Genomic DNA, 19486 nt, shown 5'->3' on the forward strand with positions numbered 1-19486 from the left:
ATGATTTCTAACAGCACCCTTCATCAGAAGGACAAAGTCTAAAACACCAAGAGCTATGGTTTTGCTCTTCTGCTTTCCTTTCCTTCAGTATATACTTTTCCAAAGGGCAATTTGTTTGGCTTAGGATCCCCTTTTCTTTCTCTCAAGCAGAAGGCAGAAAAAAGTTCTAAAAACATGGGATAATAAGTTCAAACCATGGGAAGAGACTGAGTGCAGTGACCAGGGACCCATCTCACAACAGTTCCTTTAACACTTGATATTAAAAAATTATCCTGGCAGACAGATAGAGCTTCACTTCCTTGCAAACCAACACAGGATCTGGAAATGGCCACATTATTGAAATATGAGCTACTTCAACCAGGAAAGGATGATGAGCTACCTGGAAATGTTAAAATGAGAACTAATTTTGGGTATTTATTGAGTCGTATTTTATGATTTTCCGGCGCTAAGGAAAACTCCAAGAAGACAGAAATCTTGATTTAATAAATAAACATGCATTTAAATAACATCATATGTGGCAACCAATTCCTGAAATTATTTTTCTATAAATATGAAACTCTTTTCTCAGCAAGTACTATATAGCTGCTTTGCATGGCTTTAGCTGCTTTATTTTTGTCTCTGTGTCTTATACTATTTATTTCTAACTCTATTAAGATAAACTCTTCACTACTTTAGATTCCATCTTTATAATATATTGGGAGGACTACATCTGTCTTCATTATAATGCCTCTATCCTCATCTTTCAAAAGGGTTGGGTTGAATAATTTATCAATGACATAAGAGGAGAGTTCTTGACTGCAAAAACCTTTGTTCAGGAACTTCATAGAAGCTGAGTATCTATGGCCCTCAGCAATCTGCACAAGTAACATAAGGAACCTAATGAGATTAAATACATGGACTGCCTGACTCAATGCAGCAAATGGGCATTATAATCACAATTTCATTCCCTGTTATAGGAATCATCATTATAGCTTGCTCTTGCTCCTCATTGCAATATGGGAAAACACCTGAGGAATAAAAGTCCTCTGGTTTCTCAGGGCTGGTAGGGTCAACTTCATTGTACTAAACCTATTTTCCAGTTCCTGGCCTTGGAAGTCATGTTTTCGATGAAGCCTTCATGGAATAAATAATAGAAGCAATGTGACAACAACCTGATTTAAAATAAAACAACAAAACCACCCAGAACTATATTTACACCTATCAGCACTCTAATAACACAACTTTCACTGCTGTAAACACAGAACTGAAGCCCTTGTGTGAGGCTGTTTCATCTTTTTAGAATGTTTTTTTAATGCCAGGGTCTTGTCTTTTCAGTTTCAACATTTTCTACCTCAGACAAGTTATATTATCTGCTCTGGAAAATTAATTGAGGGCTTTGCTGCAGAGAACAAAGCTGGAAGACATCAATCACTGTTTGCTGGCAAATCACATTTTTTTCTTCTAACATATATTTACAAAGCACAGAGTCCAAAGGAAGAGGAAGTTTCTGTCAGCCCAGAGAAACGTGTTGGAAAAAACCCATAACTAACATAGTAGATGTAGTAGCTTATATTAATTATCTTTCTTTCTTCAATTAAGAATAAGGTGTTGGAAAATAAAGCTGCTTTTCCCTAGGTCAGAATGCAGCATCATATTGCAGCACTTCAAAACAGTAACACAGGGGAACAGTTTCTGCATAGTCTGTTACTTCTCCTTCCAACTTCACAATTTTATTTATGGGGTTTTTTTGTTTTGTTTTGTTTTGCTTTTATCATTACTGCTATCTTTTTACAAGAGAAAAAAAACCAATAAAACCAATCAAAAAGCAACAAACAAACACTGGTGTCCCCTGTTTTTCCAACGAAGACAACCAGAAGTGGAGATACAGCCTGAAACCTATTACCTACATCAGAATTGGAAGGAGTAGGTGGGCACTGTGAAGACAAAGTCACCCCACAGTAAATTTGTGAATTACTGTAAGGGATCTGATGGGGGAACTGTTGTAATTCCCCTCATCAGACCCACTGAGCACTCAAACAGAATTGGTCCACCAGATCCACCTTTGCAACCCCCTGGGCAAATCCTCATTAACATCCCCAAAGGGATTGATGCAGAGGAAAAAGATGGTGATAAGCATCTGCATAAGGCCTGGATCTTGCATATCATGGAAACATTTTAGGAGGAAAACAACTGAGGAGCAGAAGGAGCTGAAGTCCCCCCTAGCTGCCCACTCGTGATGATCCAACCACACTTTATGAGGATGAAACAAAGGAGAGAGGCTGAAAAAATTGAGGCTGCACTGGTGGGCTTTGGGAGCATCAACATCAACCCACCCCATTGGCTTGGATCCAGGACTGGTGATTTTCTGTCTCTATTTTCTTAAATGCCCCCTCAAACACACACCTTTTTAATTTATGTTTCCCTTTACATATGTATACACACAGACATACTTATGGGCCTTTTCTTTTCCCTAAGAATTTCTACAAAATAGCCTTTCACTCTTAGAGCAGTAAAAGTGCTGCTTTCTTTGTAGTGAAACAGACTTTGAGCAAAGTTTTCACCTTAACCTGATGAAGGGAGGGCCCGAGGGCACCATCATTTGGTTACCCTCAAAGGGAAACCATTCCCTCAAAGAGAAACTCAGACCTGGGAGCAGGATTGGATCCAGCCCCACCTAAGTTTTCCTCTTAAAAGGAGACAAGAAAGCAAAGTGGTTCAGTCCAAATCTCCTTTGTTTGTTGTCTGGGTCCTGAAAAAAACTTGAGGGAAATGATGCTGGAATAGAAGGGCTTCTCACCAGCTTTAGCTGCTCTACTACTAGATATACAAAATCACTGACTTCTTGAGAGTAGCATCAAACTGGAGCATTATACTCATGGTGTTTTAACATTTGGCAAATGACTGTTAAGATTCTGAGTTTCTATTTGCTGCAGAGTACAAAAGCAATTGCAGGTATCAAAACCAGAGCACCTGCTCTCAGTAAGGTGCCATTGGGAACAAAAACTGCTTCTTTCTCCCTTCTTGCAGCAATATAAGTACTGCCAGATGCACCTAAAATCTGTTGTAAGAGTATCTTTACTAGTAGCTACTCCTTTATTAGGCATTTCTTACACCATTAGTAGGCACAGCGTCAATAAAATAGGTAATCTTAGAAAAAAAACAGGTCACGCCAAGAAGACTGTTTTTAAAAATTCTGTATTTTTTTTTTATCTGTTAGAAATTGTTTTGTGCAAAACACTATCTAGTACCCAGTGCCTGCAAAAAGGTCAAAGAAGCAGTAAGCTCAAATCTTCCCATATGGAAGCTGGGCTAAGAGAGAAGGCATGAAAGATTTTTTAAATCCCCTTAAAACAGAAACTCACTGTGAAGTTCTCATGGAGCATCCTGAGATAAGCAGCTCCCATACCTCCCCCAAACTGCTGGGCTGTGCTCAACGTGTGCCCCTCATCCACACACAACATGACCATCTCCTATTTCTCCTCCTTCACTATGCTTTGGAATCTAAACTCTCCATGCAACGTAGACCCCCAAAAAACTGAAAAAGTGTTCAGTTTGCTCAAACCAGTGAAGCTTTACACCCTCCCTTTCAGTTTCAGTAGGGTTTTATGGAAAATAAATGAATTAAACATATGATCTTTTAACTAAGCTGCACACTGTACTGTTTCAAGGCATTAGAAATGATGCCACAGATGCTAAAAATGAAGTATTTTCCACGAGCTAATAAACAAGGCACTATTTTTAAGGAATTACTCAAACACCTCACAAAAAAGGCTCCATTAATTATTTGTGCAGTGCTACAGCCTCGTGAGCACTGATTTCATTTTGAAATGACACATTCTGAAGCATGAACCCTGCTCTTTGATGTACAAGTAAACAACAGCCATAAACTTGGCTCCATTCAACAGTTTTCCTGAGACCTGGCAAAGTGGGACACATTTGCTGTTCCCAGTACCCAAGAGGCACAGGAGAAGGGAGCTTCCCAGAGGAATCCCATTAACTTCCCTTGCCTAATGACCACAGCATCATGATGATTTAATTTCACTTCCAAAACTTTGTAACAACTGGGAAGAAGATAATTTCAGACCAAGTATTATATTTTACTTCCACTATAAGCTAAGGTTAATGAAATAAAAGAGATGAAAAAAGTAATTACAAAATTCAGCTTTATATTTCACAGTTGTATATTGGTTCTTTTTTAAAAAGATAAGTATTTTTTTCTTCAATTGTTTCTTCAGTTTAAGCATTGCTGGAATTTAATATAAATTTATGAAAATTACATGACATTTAAATGTAATAAATCTATTTCAATTTTCTATTAAAATTATATCTGTCATACAGAATATATGTGGATATGGGTTAGATGATTGAAAATGTTTTAGTCCAAAACTGTTTGCTTGGCTCTAAGGCTGGGCTCCATCCTTGAGTGAAAAATGAGAAATTGCTATTAAATGAATTGCAAAATAGCATTCAAAGCTTTTTCCATTTTTCTTATCAATAAATGATCTTCCAAGTTGCTCGCTTCCTTCTGTTAGTGCATTCATTCTCTGTGATCTCTTTATTATCTCTGTAATTTTCCTTGACTCCTACTCCCATTCTGACTGAAAAATACATTCTTATAATTTATCTTCATTGATTAATGATTTTGCATGATGAAAATTCCTTTTTGCTTCTCTGATAAGTCAGAGTAGGAATGGGTGAGCACAGAAGCACTACAAAGAAATTCCAAACTACTGTTTTATCAGTGAAGTTACCAGCACAGGACCTAATACACTAGGCCAAAGAAATTATTTCAGAATAAAGCTTTATTAATCCAACGTTGGATCAGTGCAACAGAGGTGTGTGTTATTTCTGAACTTTGAGCAGCAGTTCATGATGCTTATACATCTAATTTACTACCTAAAGATACTGAAAGTGATCATATGTATTATGCTTGGCAATTTAAATTGTCCTGCTGAGTCACTGTACAAGCTAAACTATAAAAATATAACACACACACACACAGAGCACCCACATGTGGCCCCTTAATAATTAATATAAATGTAATTACTGGTCTGAAGGCATGTATTTTGCAAACAGAGAAAGTACTGTCCAATTCAAAAGCTGTATCATACATAGCTGGTATTTATTTTCCTCTATTAATTTTTTAATTTGTTTTAAACTAAGGTAGTGAGTTTGTGACATCAATAAAATGGTAATAAACCATGTTTAAATCTTGCTGCATATTCTATACTGTGTTCAAATTTAAGATATTTTTAATTTAATTTATTTCTTTTAAACTAAGTAGGGGTGGATTCTTTTCTTTTTCTGCAGTGTCCACTTTGTAGCTAAGACATACAGCTTGAAATCAGCTCTTGGGGGGCATTCTAAACTCATTCCTATCATTGTCATGTAAAAATACCTGGACTAATTCTAAAGAAGTCTGAGAAACCGTAGGATAAGTTCAGTGGGATATTATCTCTGTCCAAAGGTAGCTCAGGCAACCACCAAAAAAATCCTCCAAGTAGAGGTAATATTGTTTCACTTACTAAATTAGTATTATTTTGCTTATTCAACTCCACAAAACACAAGTAACAGAAAATAGAATACACTCTCACCAAATAACCTGATTCTGTGGCATCATTTTTAGAACATCTTGTCTCAATGAGGGGATATCTGCCCAAAGGGAAGGAATGGTCCAAGTGTCAGTTCTAAATATCCCTGGAAATTTAATTTAGTGGCTGAATGACTAGAGTTGGCTAGAAGATAACATGGTTTTTTGGCTTAATAAAACAAAGGCTTCATAAGAAAGAGAGGGAACCAGTAAAGGTCACACCTCTCATACTGGTATGAAGCAGGAGGACAGGGCTGCACCACCACACTTCCCAGGGGATATCCACAGGGAGCAGATCAGGTGCTGAACAAGATTTCAGTGAGGTTATGGAGGGAGAGATCATTCCAAGGTTTTGCAAAACCATCCTAATCCCTTCTCATTCCTAAAACCAGCTCATGAAGATCTGGTTGCTCTATAAAGGGGCAGTGGCATTTCAATTTTACATTTTTAAGAAAAAATACTACGTTGGCCTAGGATCTGCTAAGTTTTCTGATTTTTCCAAACTTCCCTAGTAGCTCAAAATCTTTTGACAGTGTTAGGGCTTTTAAAGCTCATTGCAGCATACAAAACTTTTCTGTGTCAGCATTTAAAGAGCTACAAGAAAAGCTTCTTTCCCTCCAAAAAAAAAAAACAAAAAGCATATCTTCTGAAATTACAGATTATTGAGCTTGTATAAATCATTACTATGAATTTCTCTCCTTTGTTCCTCAGTTTTCTATTTGGTTTTGGTAAATGTAGGTAACTGACAGTAAAATCTTAAGTTATTACTTAAGCAAACGTACTGAGAAATGTGTGACCCTGCAAGAAGCAACCTGAATTTCTATCAGGGTAAAGATGCCAGCTAGGAAAATTAACAAACTGCAAATAATAAAACAAAAAAAAATAATAATACCCTTCAGGTATAAGCTTTCAGGTCCAGAGACAACTTCCAGTGAATGATTTAAAAAAAAAAAAAAAAGTTCACTTGATCCAACCTCCTTAACAACCAGATGTTTCCAATCATCAAAAATACATCTTTTAGCTGAAACAATTTCTCTGTTCCAAAGCACTGGGTTTCTGAGAGCATTTCCATAACAATATGTGACATCTGAAACGCTTGAGGCCACCAACCATGGCAGTACAAATTAGTGTCATTTTTCAACACGGGGTGCAAGGTGCACCCCACCCTTCCAGCCCTGGGATGGGTTGCATGCAGCGAGAGGCATGCACAGCAGCCAGGAAGATTTTTGGAGCTTTTAGAAATTCATGCTAAAAGGAAAAAAAAAAAAAAAAAGAGATGTCCCTACCCGCCGTAGGCTGGGATTGGAGGAGGAGGAGCTGCTGCCCGGAACGTGTTGTACACCGTGCGACCTCGGCCCCTTAGGTGGGCACCTCTGTAAGCAGCAGCAGCAGTGGCAGCAGGGTAGGGAAATCCTGGCACTGTGGAAAAAAAAAAAGAAGAAGAGGAATGTAAAATATTCAGGTCAATCCATTTTCAAACCAAGGGTAACGTAGCAGCGTGTTTGTGCTTGAATTAGGATGCTCGGAACTGGGTGAGGGAGCTGGCGAGGGAAATAAATTATTGGGTTTTTAAGCAGAGGTCTCATTTTTTTGTATAAAATCTTCAGACACGAATAGGAGGCAGAGAAATGGGAATTTAGGTGGCAGTATCACAGCTCTAGCTCTGATTTTCCTAGAAGACACTAGAGTAAAAATAAAGTTGACTGCTTTAGCCAGCTTTGCTATCAGGAGTGGCAAAAGCAGGAGTTACGTGGTTTGGAAATATCCATTTAAATTCAGATAATATTCAGCACCAATTAAAACAATGTAGACATATACCAAGGAAATTAACTCAGTCATTAATATATTTATATATATATATTATATATATTATATATATTATATATTTACATATTGCAGCTAAGTGTAAACCTTAATCACCATTCCATGTAAGAAGTAAAACACTGAATCAGAGAGTCAACAGTAACACTTAGAGGTTACTAAAAGCAACCTACTTAGAGGTTTTTATCCATAAAACTTCTCTTTCTGTAAACTGAAATTGAAAAATAAACCAGAAAGTTTCCACTTTATTTCATCTGCCAGTTTTTTAACCACTACTTCATTACTGCATTCCTCCTTTGTACATAGATTCTTGGCCAATGTTAGAAGAGGTATTTTTGGGGAGTTCATCAGCAAGACAGAGAACATAAGGTGCAGCTCTGTTGGCACTCAGGTTACTTCAGTTTTGCTTCACCAATTTTTTTTCAGTATGTAAATAGATAAAAGAAACAAAAATACTGCTTGGCAAAGCCAGCAAATTGAAGTAATGATGTATAAGACAAAGTTTTGACATCTGAAATACAAATTTATTTCAACCTGTGTTTGTCTTGCATTTGTTATAGCATTACATTTTAAAAGAAACCTTGAATTTGAAAAATAAAATGAAAAATTCACAGCTGGCAGGCATTGCTGGCTGAATATATGAAAGGAAATACTGCAATAATGGTGGCTTTTCTGGGACTGTTTTACCACAGTGGCTTTCCCTCTCACTGACAAAAATGTTATACAGTATCTGGAAATGTCTTCTATTTCTAGGTAGCAGTATTAAAGGTTGAGATTACAGGTAAAATAATCAACAAGATAATGTCACCCTAGATTTGAGTTCAGAAAAAAACCAAACCAAAAAAACATTCTACTTCATCCCAGCTGAGAAATCAGATGGTTAGGAATATGTAACAACCACCTATTTTATTTTGCTGCCAACTTTTTAATATCCTCACCCCAAAATAACCAGCAGAAGTGGCATGGTTAGAACACAACTGAAGAATGGATTTCATAAAAACAAGTTTATGAAAAGGGCTCTCCCATCAGGAAGCATTAAGTTCTATTAACCAGCTCCAGAAGTAATGAATATAGTAGCCAGGAGGGGGAATAGTTTTAATGACTTAAAGAGTTTGTAGGTCAAGCTTCCTTAGTGCCTCAGTGCCAAACTGCTGAACCTCAGGGAAAATGCTATTAAAATGGAGCTGAAAACCTGTATGACACTCAGCAGGGAAGCATCTAAGTCTGCTTGTAAGAAAAAGCACCCTAAATTTATCAACACAATTTGATGATTGGAATCCTTCGTACCTGTGGTAGACAAAAGGCAGATTTCACCAATCTGATGATGTGATAATATGAGGTTAAAAAAAAAAAAAGACAGACTCTTCCAAGGACTGTATATAATCAAATACCAAGCCAGGGAAACACTTCACATTATCATGTAATAGTCCCATTAGTTGTATTCAGCTATTTGATTGTGATTCAGATTACAACCACAAAACAAAATATCAATTTCTACAGAGGAACTGCAATTTTACATTTTCAGATCAAAAAAGAAGATTGAAAACAATGTGCTGTGGGTGTGTTAAGCTTTGCTTAATATAATTATCCCAAAACATACAAAACATCTTGTACTACAGCCCAAATAAAAAAAAAAAAATTAGGAACATTATGGGTAAGACTCCTTCTTTAAACTTTTTTCTTGTATTTCTTGTATTTTTCTCTTTAAGAAGATATTTTTTAAAAAAAAAAGTGGATTATTATAACGAATTATTGTCCTGAAGGTTCTCTATTCTGGATACATTTTCTAAACCTGGAAATGCTATCAAGGCATCTCATTTGTTGAATTTGAGTTTAGATCTTCCACAACAAGCAAATAAAAAGGCCTTTGGAAGTAACAGATTTCATGTTAGTACATTGGTACAATTAGGTAACAACTGGTATACATTAGGTACAATGATTTTAGACTGAAAACAAATATGAATATGAGGGAAAAAAAGAGTAAATAAATCCTTGTGTTCGAAAAGAAGAGTAAATAAATCCTTGTGTTCACAGATGATATTTAATCATATTATCATTTCTCCCAAAAGATGTAATAACAACACTGGTTTTATTATTTTTTCATTAAATGAACATCACAGGTAGATGCACTTTCTAGGTAGTAAATCTTAACATATGGCTTGGAAAACAAAGACTGAAGGATCAGCAACAAAGCCTGAGTTCCCAAAAGGAGGAATATAACCTGGTATAAAATACCTAAGGGTTATATACTGTGCATTAAACTTTTAAAGCTTTGGGATAAATGAAAGGGGAGCAGATGCAAAAAAACAACAGGGGGCAGATTTTGTATCAAAGCCATAAAAATATACAGGCATTTAAACAGGCAATTGGCTTTGGATGAGAGTGCCATATGCCTTAAGGAAGGTGTGCCACCAAAATGGATGAACAAATCAACCACCATCAGGAGTTCTCAAATGTTTTATGGTGAAGAATTTTAATGTTACATCATGTTAGAACCAGATTACAGCTAATTTACTGCAACTGTTAGAAAAGCAGGGAGACACATTTCCATTATTCCCATAGTTCAGGAGGATGGCTGTTGAGGAAACACTTAAAAACAAAGAGCTGTAAGAGGCAACGTGGTGAGAAAGACTAAGAAGAAGAATAATCTATATTATATTATCTGGGATTTTAGGAACAGAATTGGGAGCTTGCACGAATACTGTATAGGGAGTTTTCACTTCACCATAATAGCAGAAAGTGGTATTACTTGGCATTCATCAAAAGAATTATAAAAACTACACAGTCCAAAATACAAATAAAAATTTAATATTATACTATAGTTTATATGTATATACTATATATACTACAATATACTATATATACTATATATACTACATATATACTACAATATTATACTACAGTTTTTAATAGAAGAAGCCTTTTAAATTATACACATATATATATATATGGATTCTGCGAATTTCAGGATTAAAAAAATCTTTATAAAGTTCACAATGTTTAATCCCAGCAAGCTGAAAATACCTTTTTCCAGCTGTCACTCTTGTGAGAGAATTATCCCTGGGATTCAGTTGTGAATTAACTGAATTCAAAGGAAATTTGCCATATAAGTCAAATAGAGTCAGAACTGGTCACTTCTACTTCTTTCATTCACATCTACTTATTTTTTGAAACACAAAATTAATAGAACAATGATTTCCTTACATTGCACAAAAAACATGTCAGTATTAAACACGGTTGTTTAGGAATGAATAAATCTGTATTTTGGACAAACCATGACATTCTCATTTGAAATGCATTGAAAAAGAAAACAAAAATCTCTAATTAATGTACAAGTCTAATCACCATTCTCCACATGGAAGAGCAATTTTTCACTGTTCATTTGCTCAGTGTAATCTCAAAACTGACATAACAGAAAAGCAATGGCCTATAAATCTGCTCTCATTTGTTTCTTTAATATTCATATTCCATTGAACTACAGCTGCTCCTTGCTGCAGTCTACTACAACATGCAAAGCTGTCGATAAAAATACTCTGAAAAGCAAGATGTGTTTCTCCATGACTCTGTGTGCCATTTGTTTTTTAAAAAAACAACAATAAAGGACTCATGGATTGTCCTTTAGTTTGCTGCATTCTGGGCGATTAGTGATTAATTACCTTGCTGCAAATTGACATGGCAGGAGGAAATTGACACAGCTCTGATTAATTAACTTTTTATGTGAGACAGTTACTTACAAACCACTGCACACCAGAACTGAGTCCCTTTACACAACACTGCTGCATTGTTTCCAGTCAAAGCCAAATTACTACTAAATTGTACATAAATTTGGTGAAATTTTTTATTATGAGGTGGACCCTGAAAGATTACACAAATATTTCTAGAAAGAGCACAGAGCTGTTTTAACACAGTGTTCAATTATCTCATCCTCAGACATACAATAAAAGATTTATTTGATTTCTCAATATCAAAACAGCAACATAATCTTCTCAAAAAATATACATAAAATGTTTCAGTAAAAAGCAACCTCCTATTTAATTTGTTCATTCTTATACTAAATTGTAGCAAGACAACAGTTTCAACAAAACTTCTTCTTTAGTTATCTTTAACTTAGCACATACTGAATTCACACTTGGTTTTCTTTATTATTCTAATAGAATTATTCTTTTTCTCTGCCATTCTTTGTTTCATCTCCTCTAACATACCAGGAAACAAACTACCCTCAGTTTTGATGCATATTGATATCATTAAATGTTAAGAATTTATACCCTTTGGAGTAAAATCTTGATGCCAAACCTGAGGCCTGACTCTTTTTTTTGTCTGAATTTTTCCACTGTGAAGGTGACTGTTTACCAGATTAAGTACCCAGAGAGGCTGGGGAGTCACCACATTTTGAAGATACTCAAAAATTGTTTGGGCATGATCCTGAGCATCCTACTTGAGGTTATGCTGCTTGAGAAGGGGAGGAGGACAAAGTGACCTCAAAAAGTTCCTTTCAGGCATTCCAAGACTCAGTCATGTGGTGATTGTCCATAGTGTTGTCTATACTTTGATTTAAAAAAATGCTATGGTGGTGCAACCAGTTATATGGTGTACTAATAACAAGAGTACTGCATAATTAATCTTACAAAGAATACAAATGATTGGCATGCAAAGAACAGTTGACTTTTTGCAAGCTACACAGCTAACAAACAAGAAAAAGCTCAGTAGGTAAAACCAAACATCAATAGAGGAAAAACAGGAAAAGAAGCAGAAGAGTTCAGAAGCCACATCTGATCTTAGATTAAAGAGCAATCTTCAGATATAGATGATCAAACTCATCAATAACTTGCCTTGTGTTCCTGATGGTTGGACATCTACAAGTTCCAAGCAATTGGAAAAATTCACCTGTGTCTCGTTAAACACCATTTCTGAGACAAAATAAAGAGGAGATGGCTATGGAAAACTAGATGAAGGGTACCACTACTACAGAGAGATGCCAAAATCACTGATTTGAATGCTTATGGAAGTCAATTATGTAGTGACAAGAAGCTCTGTCTGGATGACACAAGGATTACTTAAAACTCAACACAATTATTAGACTGTAAAGAAGAACATTGTCAGAATGTTGTAGGGTTGGGAACAATTTAGGCAGAAAATGATTGGGGAAAAAAACCCAGCTATTAACCTACTCCAAGCCATAATGGAAAAAACTGTCAAAACAAAGAATTGCACCTGCAAAGAGTCATAGAGATATTACAAACTTAATTCCTCAAAAGCACTTAGTATTTGTGAAATTCAGCTTGAAGAATTTTGCTGTATACACAACAGGATTTTAAGAGTCCTGATTTAATAACAACTGTCACAGAATGCAAGAAAGAGTATCACTAAAGTAAGGAGATGAAACCAAATCTAACAGGCTCAGCTGAAAACCACAAATTAACAACTTCACACCTGACAGATAGAATTACTTGAGATGTGTAAAAATGAGTAGCACAGAACCTAGAATGCAAAGCTAAGGAAACATCAGAAGCCTACATCGAGGACCCTGCACAAAGCACCTCATGTACAAGAACATCATAGCTCATGATAAAAAAAATACTAAATGTAATTCTCACTAATTAGCTGTGTACTGGGAGGAGTATGTCCAAACAAACCTGTGGCCATGTGCCATCTCTCCATCAACAGGAAAACACTAAGCCAGGACACATGAGGATTTTCTTGGTGAAACCTGGTATTTACAATTTGACCTAAAGGATAAAAATACTCTCGACAATTTACCACTAAAATTTTTATACACACCTTTAGAGCCATCTCCCAGGTGACAGAATAGTGTATCAGTTAAAAAAAGTCACAAAAAACTCATACACCACTCAGAATAGGTCAGTTCCTATAAAATTCTCAAGCATGAGAGACTCACTGCACCATCACTAAACACATTAACAGGAGAATGAACATGAACAGCAAGGCACTGATGAACAGATTGGCAGGACTGAAATGAAAAATATATATTCAGATTCAGGACAACTAGAATAAATCTTCCTGATGACTGTGATCACCTCTTAAAATATTGATAGAAATAATATAAGAGGACAGTTATCCTAAAGTAGTTACAAAAGGAAAAATATGTAGTGATTAAACACAAAAAATGCTGTAAGAATTTCAGGCAGTGGGACAATTCAATTAGCCAAAAGAGTGTTAAAAAACCTTCTAAGCACATTTCAACAAGAGATGATATCAATATATTTCTTTGGTTTCATTTATTAATATCTTCTTTATTTAACCTTCTGTGTAAACCCCTTGTACTTTACCATACAGACAAGGAAGGATACTTTGCACATTATTCCTAGACCAGGTGAGTCTCTTTGCTGTACAAATAAAGGCAATTAATTAATTCAGGGAGCATATTAAAAGGTAATTTGACTTCCCAATGTTCAGTAATGAGGTTTTTGTATCCTGGAAATATGTGTGATTGGTCTACTCAAATGTGTGGACACTTCCCTTTGGGCATGATTTTTGTCCTGTTTCATTCATTAATCTCAGTCCTACAATGGTTAAATTGACTTAATCACAGAACTCCCCTACAGGGGTAATCTACCTTTTTTTTCTATGAAGCAATAAAAAGCAGAGAAACTCATGAGCATGTAAATACATACACATATATATATATTTTTTCATTCTGATGAAGTGACCTGCCATTCTCTTTAAGATAAAATAAACCAATTAAAAATTTAGTTTACAGAAACCTTTTTATGTTTAATTTACAAATGCTGTAAAACACTCAGATTATTTATACAATATGAATACTTACTCTTTACTCCTCCTGATCCATATATGAACACAAAATGCCAAGCTTACTGAACAGTTTCTCCCTTACCATTAACATTAAATTAATACCAAGTATATTAACAAAAATCACAATAAAATCAGAAAAAACTATTGAGGTAATTACCATCTATATATTCTAAGTATATATCCATTTGCAATGAATATAATCACTCATGTATTACATACAAAACCCAGAAAAGGATATATCAAATGCCAGGAGCACCTACACCTCAGTTTCTTGGAGTCTCGTGGTAATACCATCAGAAGAAAATCATCATTACAGTATCATTTTCAAGTAATTACATGAGGGCAACCTGACAAAATTAACTGAATCAAAGTTTCTAAAGTGAATTTTTCCACAAATGATCCTGCTCATAAGCACCCTTTAGATTACCTTTTGAAAATGTATATTTTTTTCCCCTGTAATCTTCTTGCCCAAAATATAATACAAATGTGAAAAGTTTTTTTCCAGTCCATTAGTAATGCCATGGAACAAGAACACTTGGAATGTCTTCACTGACACAAACATGAAAATAGTTTGTTACAGCATTTTGGAGGTGGTTTATGCCAAGTATCCTACTTCTAAGTGAGGTTATTCAACAGATATATTGAATAAACAGGCTTTGCTTAATCTTGATTCTGTAGCACAATAGGTGCTCAAATGGACTAAATCCTACTCCTGGATGTGGTATTTATGCTTCAATACTTGTGATTTTTCTCCTGTATTCCATGCATACCAACTAAGTCCTGAACCATCCTCCACCTGTGGAGCAAAACTAAACACCCACAGGAAAAAAAATATTTTTCAAAATAGTCCATGTTTTCAATAGAGAACATGTATAAAAAGCAAAATGCCCTTAGCATGTAATTAATGCTTAAAGCTTCTGCTATAGATTTTCCTTATGTGCTGGCATATAATGCCTAATTTTGGATGAATAGGGTTATTAGGATAATTTAGGAACATTCCTAATGCCTATTCTGAAGGCACGGGATGCATTTTCCTGATTTCCTTTGCAGGAACGGAAGCATTAAAAATATGTATTGTCAAAAGTATTACAGGACTCAAGGTTTCCGGGGAATTTTCTGCAAAAAAACCAAAACAACTGCCTTCCTACCTTTCAAAACCATCTCATCTTTGCCTTGTTGCTTTCTGGTTGCTCATAAGCTAAAAATCCCAAGGCAAGATGGTTTATTGTTTTAATATCGGCTTGACGCAAAGCAGAAGAATTCTCTGGTGAGTGCTTATCTGCCATGTGTATTTCTGGGAAAGGAATATCAAGACAAATAAGATGTTCTAGGGCATAGCATGGTAGTAGGAGTGTAGCACTGACTGAAGTTTATTTAAAAAACAATAGTTGAAATGATAAATACAAAAAATATCTGCATTGATGTTCTGAGGATAATAACGTGAAGAGCACTGGGTTTCAAATATTTTAGTTATGCTTTACACTGTTTTAGTATTAATAAAGAATGAACATTCAGGTCCTTAAGTGGGACGAATAAAATGAGAGGGGAAAATGTTCATAATTGAAACAGTTAAACCAGGAAAATCCTGTTCTAATGATACAAAGGGCTGTGAACTTACTTAGTATTAATTAAACTCAATGTAATACCATTTTCTATATTGAAATGAATAACCAGTGATCTGGAAATTAATTTAGACCATTAGGTTAATTATAGAAACTGATGGAAGTTTTATCAGACAATTACAATTAAAGCACATGAACAATGTGGGACAGATTTATAAGCATTTGTACCACCTCAATCATTTTTGCTGAAGTCCACCACCACTTCTTATGAAATTTTAATCAATATATCAATTAAAAAATGGTCCATCAACTTCATTTGCCCTTGAGATATATAAAATAAATTAATATCTGAGCTCTGCATTTTCCTCTATCTCTTCTTTTAATTCTCTCTCTTTACTGCAATATGAAAGAGATTCTTTTTTAATAAAATATGAAAATCCACAGAAAAAAAAGCATATATACTTTGGAATGATCAGCATGCTTCCTGAACATGAAACAACTCGAGCATTTAGCAAATATAAGTCCAAATTCACAGTTAAAAATACACTCATTGAAGTCAAGGCAAAATTCTCTTTTATGGGCAAGCAAAACATCTGGGAAATGCAAGCACTCATCTGCACTCACTCTGAATAAAGACATGTAGCAATTTACTGTTTGACCATGGATATTCTCTGTACAGCCCAGTGAACTTTGTAGTGCATGCTCAAAAAAATCATCTTGTAGTTCCAGATTTGATAACTCAAGTATCTTCATTTTTACTTGGAGCTAAAATAGTCTAAAAGTTACAAAGATCAAAGTCCTGATTTAGAGAGTGAAATGTATTTCACTGCCTTTGAACTTGGAATTTTTGAAAATTTGTAATCTCTCTCCCATTGCCTTCCATGGGACCTGGGTATGCAAAAGGCAAATTTTTGGAATGGGATGCACAGCTCCAGGTTGGCTTCCTCCCTACCCAAGATGTGATCAGGGAGCCCAAGAATCTTGATTCTTTATTCTAGAGCACAGAGAATTTTTCTACTGGCAGGTACATCTTTTCTGTCCTCTGCCATGGGAGCTTATTAAGAAAAATGATCCAGGTACTTTAAAGAGCCAAAGAGTGGGAAACTAAGAGACAACAAACTTGAGAGAACACAGGTTTCCAGTGTTAGGACATCCAAGTTTTGGAACATATGACCCAGAAAGGTTGTGCAGACTCCATCACTAAAGGTGCCCTGATCCTCCCAACCTGAATTATTTTATGGTTCTACAATTGCATATCTTCCTTCTTTCCCAGGTTTTGGGTCTCATTAAGTTCTTTTTCATTTTCAGGCACTTCTACATTATGGAAAAATGCAAAAAAGAGGTAATGAGCAGTTTTTACAAGTCTTTGCAAAAATGCAGATTAGAAGTTTTGCCATTTTTAACCATACATACCCAGCTCTATTACTGCCCTTCGTGGAAGAGTGATACAGATATTCAGTGACCAAACTTTGTCCTTCTTTTCAATCTTCTTTTTGTCCTTCTTTTCAATCTTCTTTTTGTCCTTCTTTTCAATCTTCTTTTTGTCCAGCAGGGTCTTGAGAGTCCCATTGATCCTATTCTCAAGTGGCTTCAACGGGGGAAAGTTCCCAAATTTTTTCTTGATACATTTTTTAATTAAAAGCAGATAAAAATTTCTTCAGGAATTAAAAATCTCCTGTGGAAGGAACTAGTCTAAAGAAGCAGGGACAAAAAGTGGCTGTCAGTCATGTGCAGCCACACTTCTTTGTTTCACTAAGCTTCAGTCAGTTATCAGGGGGCTTCAGGAAGTTTTTAGTGGATGTCTACTTACTTGCTGGGATTTTTTGAATATATCTCCTTCCAGTGCTCACCATCATACTGAATTGGGGTGATAATGATGATGGATTCAACTGAAATCAGCTGTATTAGTTCTGTCCTGGAGATGCAAATTCTATGAGAATCTACAGCAGCCAAGATGAAAAGATGAGCTTCCTTCTTTGGGTTCTGTCCATCGAGCAAAATCTGTCCCACCAAGGGCTAGGAACACAGGTAACATCCTGAAACTCTGCTTTCTACATAATACACATTATCTATTCCCAGAACAGATGTGCAAATGAAAAATTGATCCAGGTCCCATCTTCTCCTTCAGCCTAAGAGAAGGGATGAGGCATGGGAGACTATTGCTACTGATTTGTTCCACTGCTTAGAGAAGAAACAGCTCATTTCTTTCTGTATTATGCAAAGGGCCAGAAGTGATGGGAGGAAGCAGAGACATGTTTCCATCTCCTGACATATCCAGAAGTGTAACTAATCACTGTACTGGGAAATGCACAACGTGATACATAAAATATATCCTGGGGAAAGAGAACATCAGAAGGGAAAGAGTAGCTCCAAGGAATGAACTCTCCTTTCAGGCTAACCAAAACGATGGTGTAAAGGTGTTCAGAGTCATCAGAAACTACCAGTGGCCAACAAAATTAAAATTCAGAAATAAATTCAGAAATAAAATTAATCAAATTAAGAAAAATATTTTTTACAACCATGCTTCAGTCTTCCATTCCCTATAGAATATAACTCGGGAGAAAAATATAAACAGCCAAGTTAAAAACATCATTATTTCTGAAAATGGGGACTATCTTCTTCCAAATATCTGAAAATTCTTAAATGCCATTAGTATTTGGTTTGGAGCAAACTCCAAACCTCTCAGGTGGGTTGAAAATTCTCAGCTGACTCTTTCCCTTCTATTAAAAAAAATTACAAGGCTAAAACCTCTTAATTCTTACATTCTAAGTGTTTCAAAATATTAGATACAATACTAAGAGTAGCAGAACACATGATTAACAAATTATTCAGAGATAAAGACAGCAATATTTTTGTCTACATGGAATGATGTCAAAGTGTCAAAATTACACATGTGCATAAAAAATGAGAGTAAAGAAAACCTTAAAAATAATAAAAGAAAATGAGTCAAAACTCAAGCTTCATTTCTATTAATTTCTTAGTAGAATTTCCTATAGAAATGGAACAATTTTACATCTTTATTGAAAGTTTTGTAGTAAGGAGGAATAAAAGATCTAATTACAATCATTAGTAAATGTAGTAATTTAGCATTATTAGTCGTTGTGGCCCTGTGGGGGAAACTGCATTTTGCCAGTATGAAATACTCTACATAATAAAAGAAAAATCAGGACTTGCAGACACACAGACTCAACAATAGTGTAATAATTTCTACTGCAAGGGCTACCAGCAATCTCTGTTATGAAACTGTGTATTACATCTTGCCCAGTGGGAGGCAGCCAGGCAAAATCTGTTTACTTCTGGATTTGCCATAATTGAAAAGAAACAGGTGTTTGTTAGGATATCACTATTCAAGGAGCACCACTGCAAAATAAGATTTTTCAAAGGGATTGACTCACGAGACAGAATCCAAAGACTGAAGTATAGAGCTCAGTTAGCAAATCAATTACTATCTGGTGTTTTTTTAATAATATGGAAATACTGTACAGTGAAAGCCCAGAAACAAATTTCTTTGGACACAAATCTGAAACAACAGGAGTAAACATGGTAAATGTAAAAAAGGCTTTCTTTAGAGTAATTTCCAGAAAAGAAAAAACAAACACTGCCCCTCCCCTGCTCCAAAAGAAGCTCCCTAACAGAGAGATGAATTAAATGCATGGATAATTCTGTAGGAAAATAATCTTAGTCAAAGACTGGTATTTCAGTCAAAAGACTGCTATTTCAGTCAAAAAGACTACTGCACTAAAAAGGTAACATAGGAAGCATG

General features: G+C 35.5%; 1 protein-coding gene across 34 annotated transcripts in view; it reads right to left on the bottom strand.

Moving 5' to 3' along the window:
* The window catches only part of RBFOX1 (RNA binding fox-1 homolog 1), a 597988-nt gene that overhangs the window by 39123 nt on the left and 539379 nt on the right, over positions 1 to 19486 (bottom strand). For all 34 annotated transcript variants that reach the window (XM_071760528.1, XM_071760499.1, XM_071760502.1 and 31 more), the window contains one exon: positions 6856 to 6988. In XM_071760528.1, the coding sequence (XP_071616629.1) occupies positions 6856 to 6988 (133 nt within the window). The remainder of the gene's footprint in view (positions 1 to 6855; positions 6989 to 19486) is intronic.

This window comes from Heliangelus exortis, chromosome 17, assembly GCF_036169615.1.
Source record: "Heliangelus exortis chromosome 17, bHelExo1.hap1, whole genome shotgun sequence".
NCBI lineage: Eukaryota > Metazoa > Chordata > Aves > Apodiformes > Trochilidae > Heliangelus > Heliangelus exortis.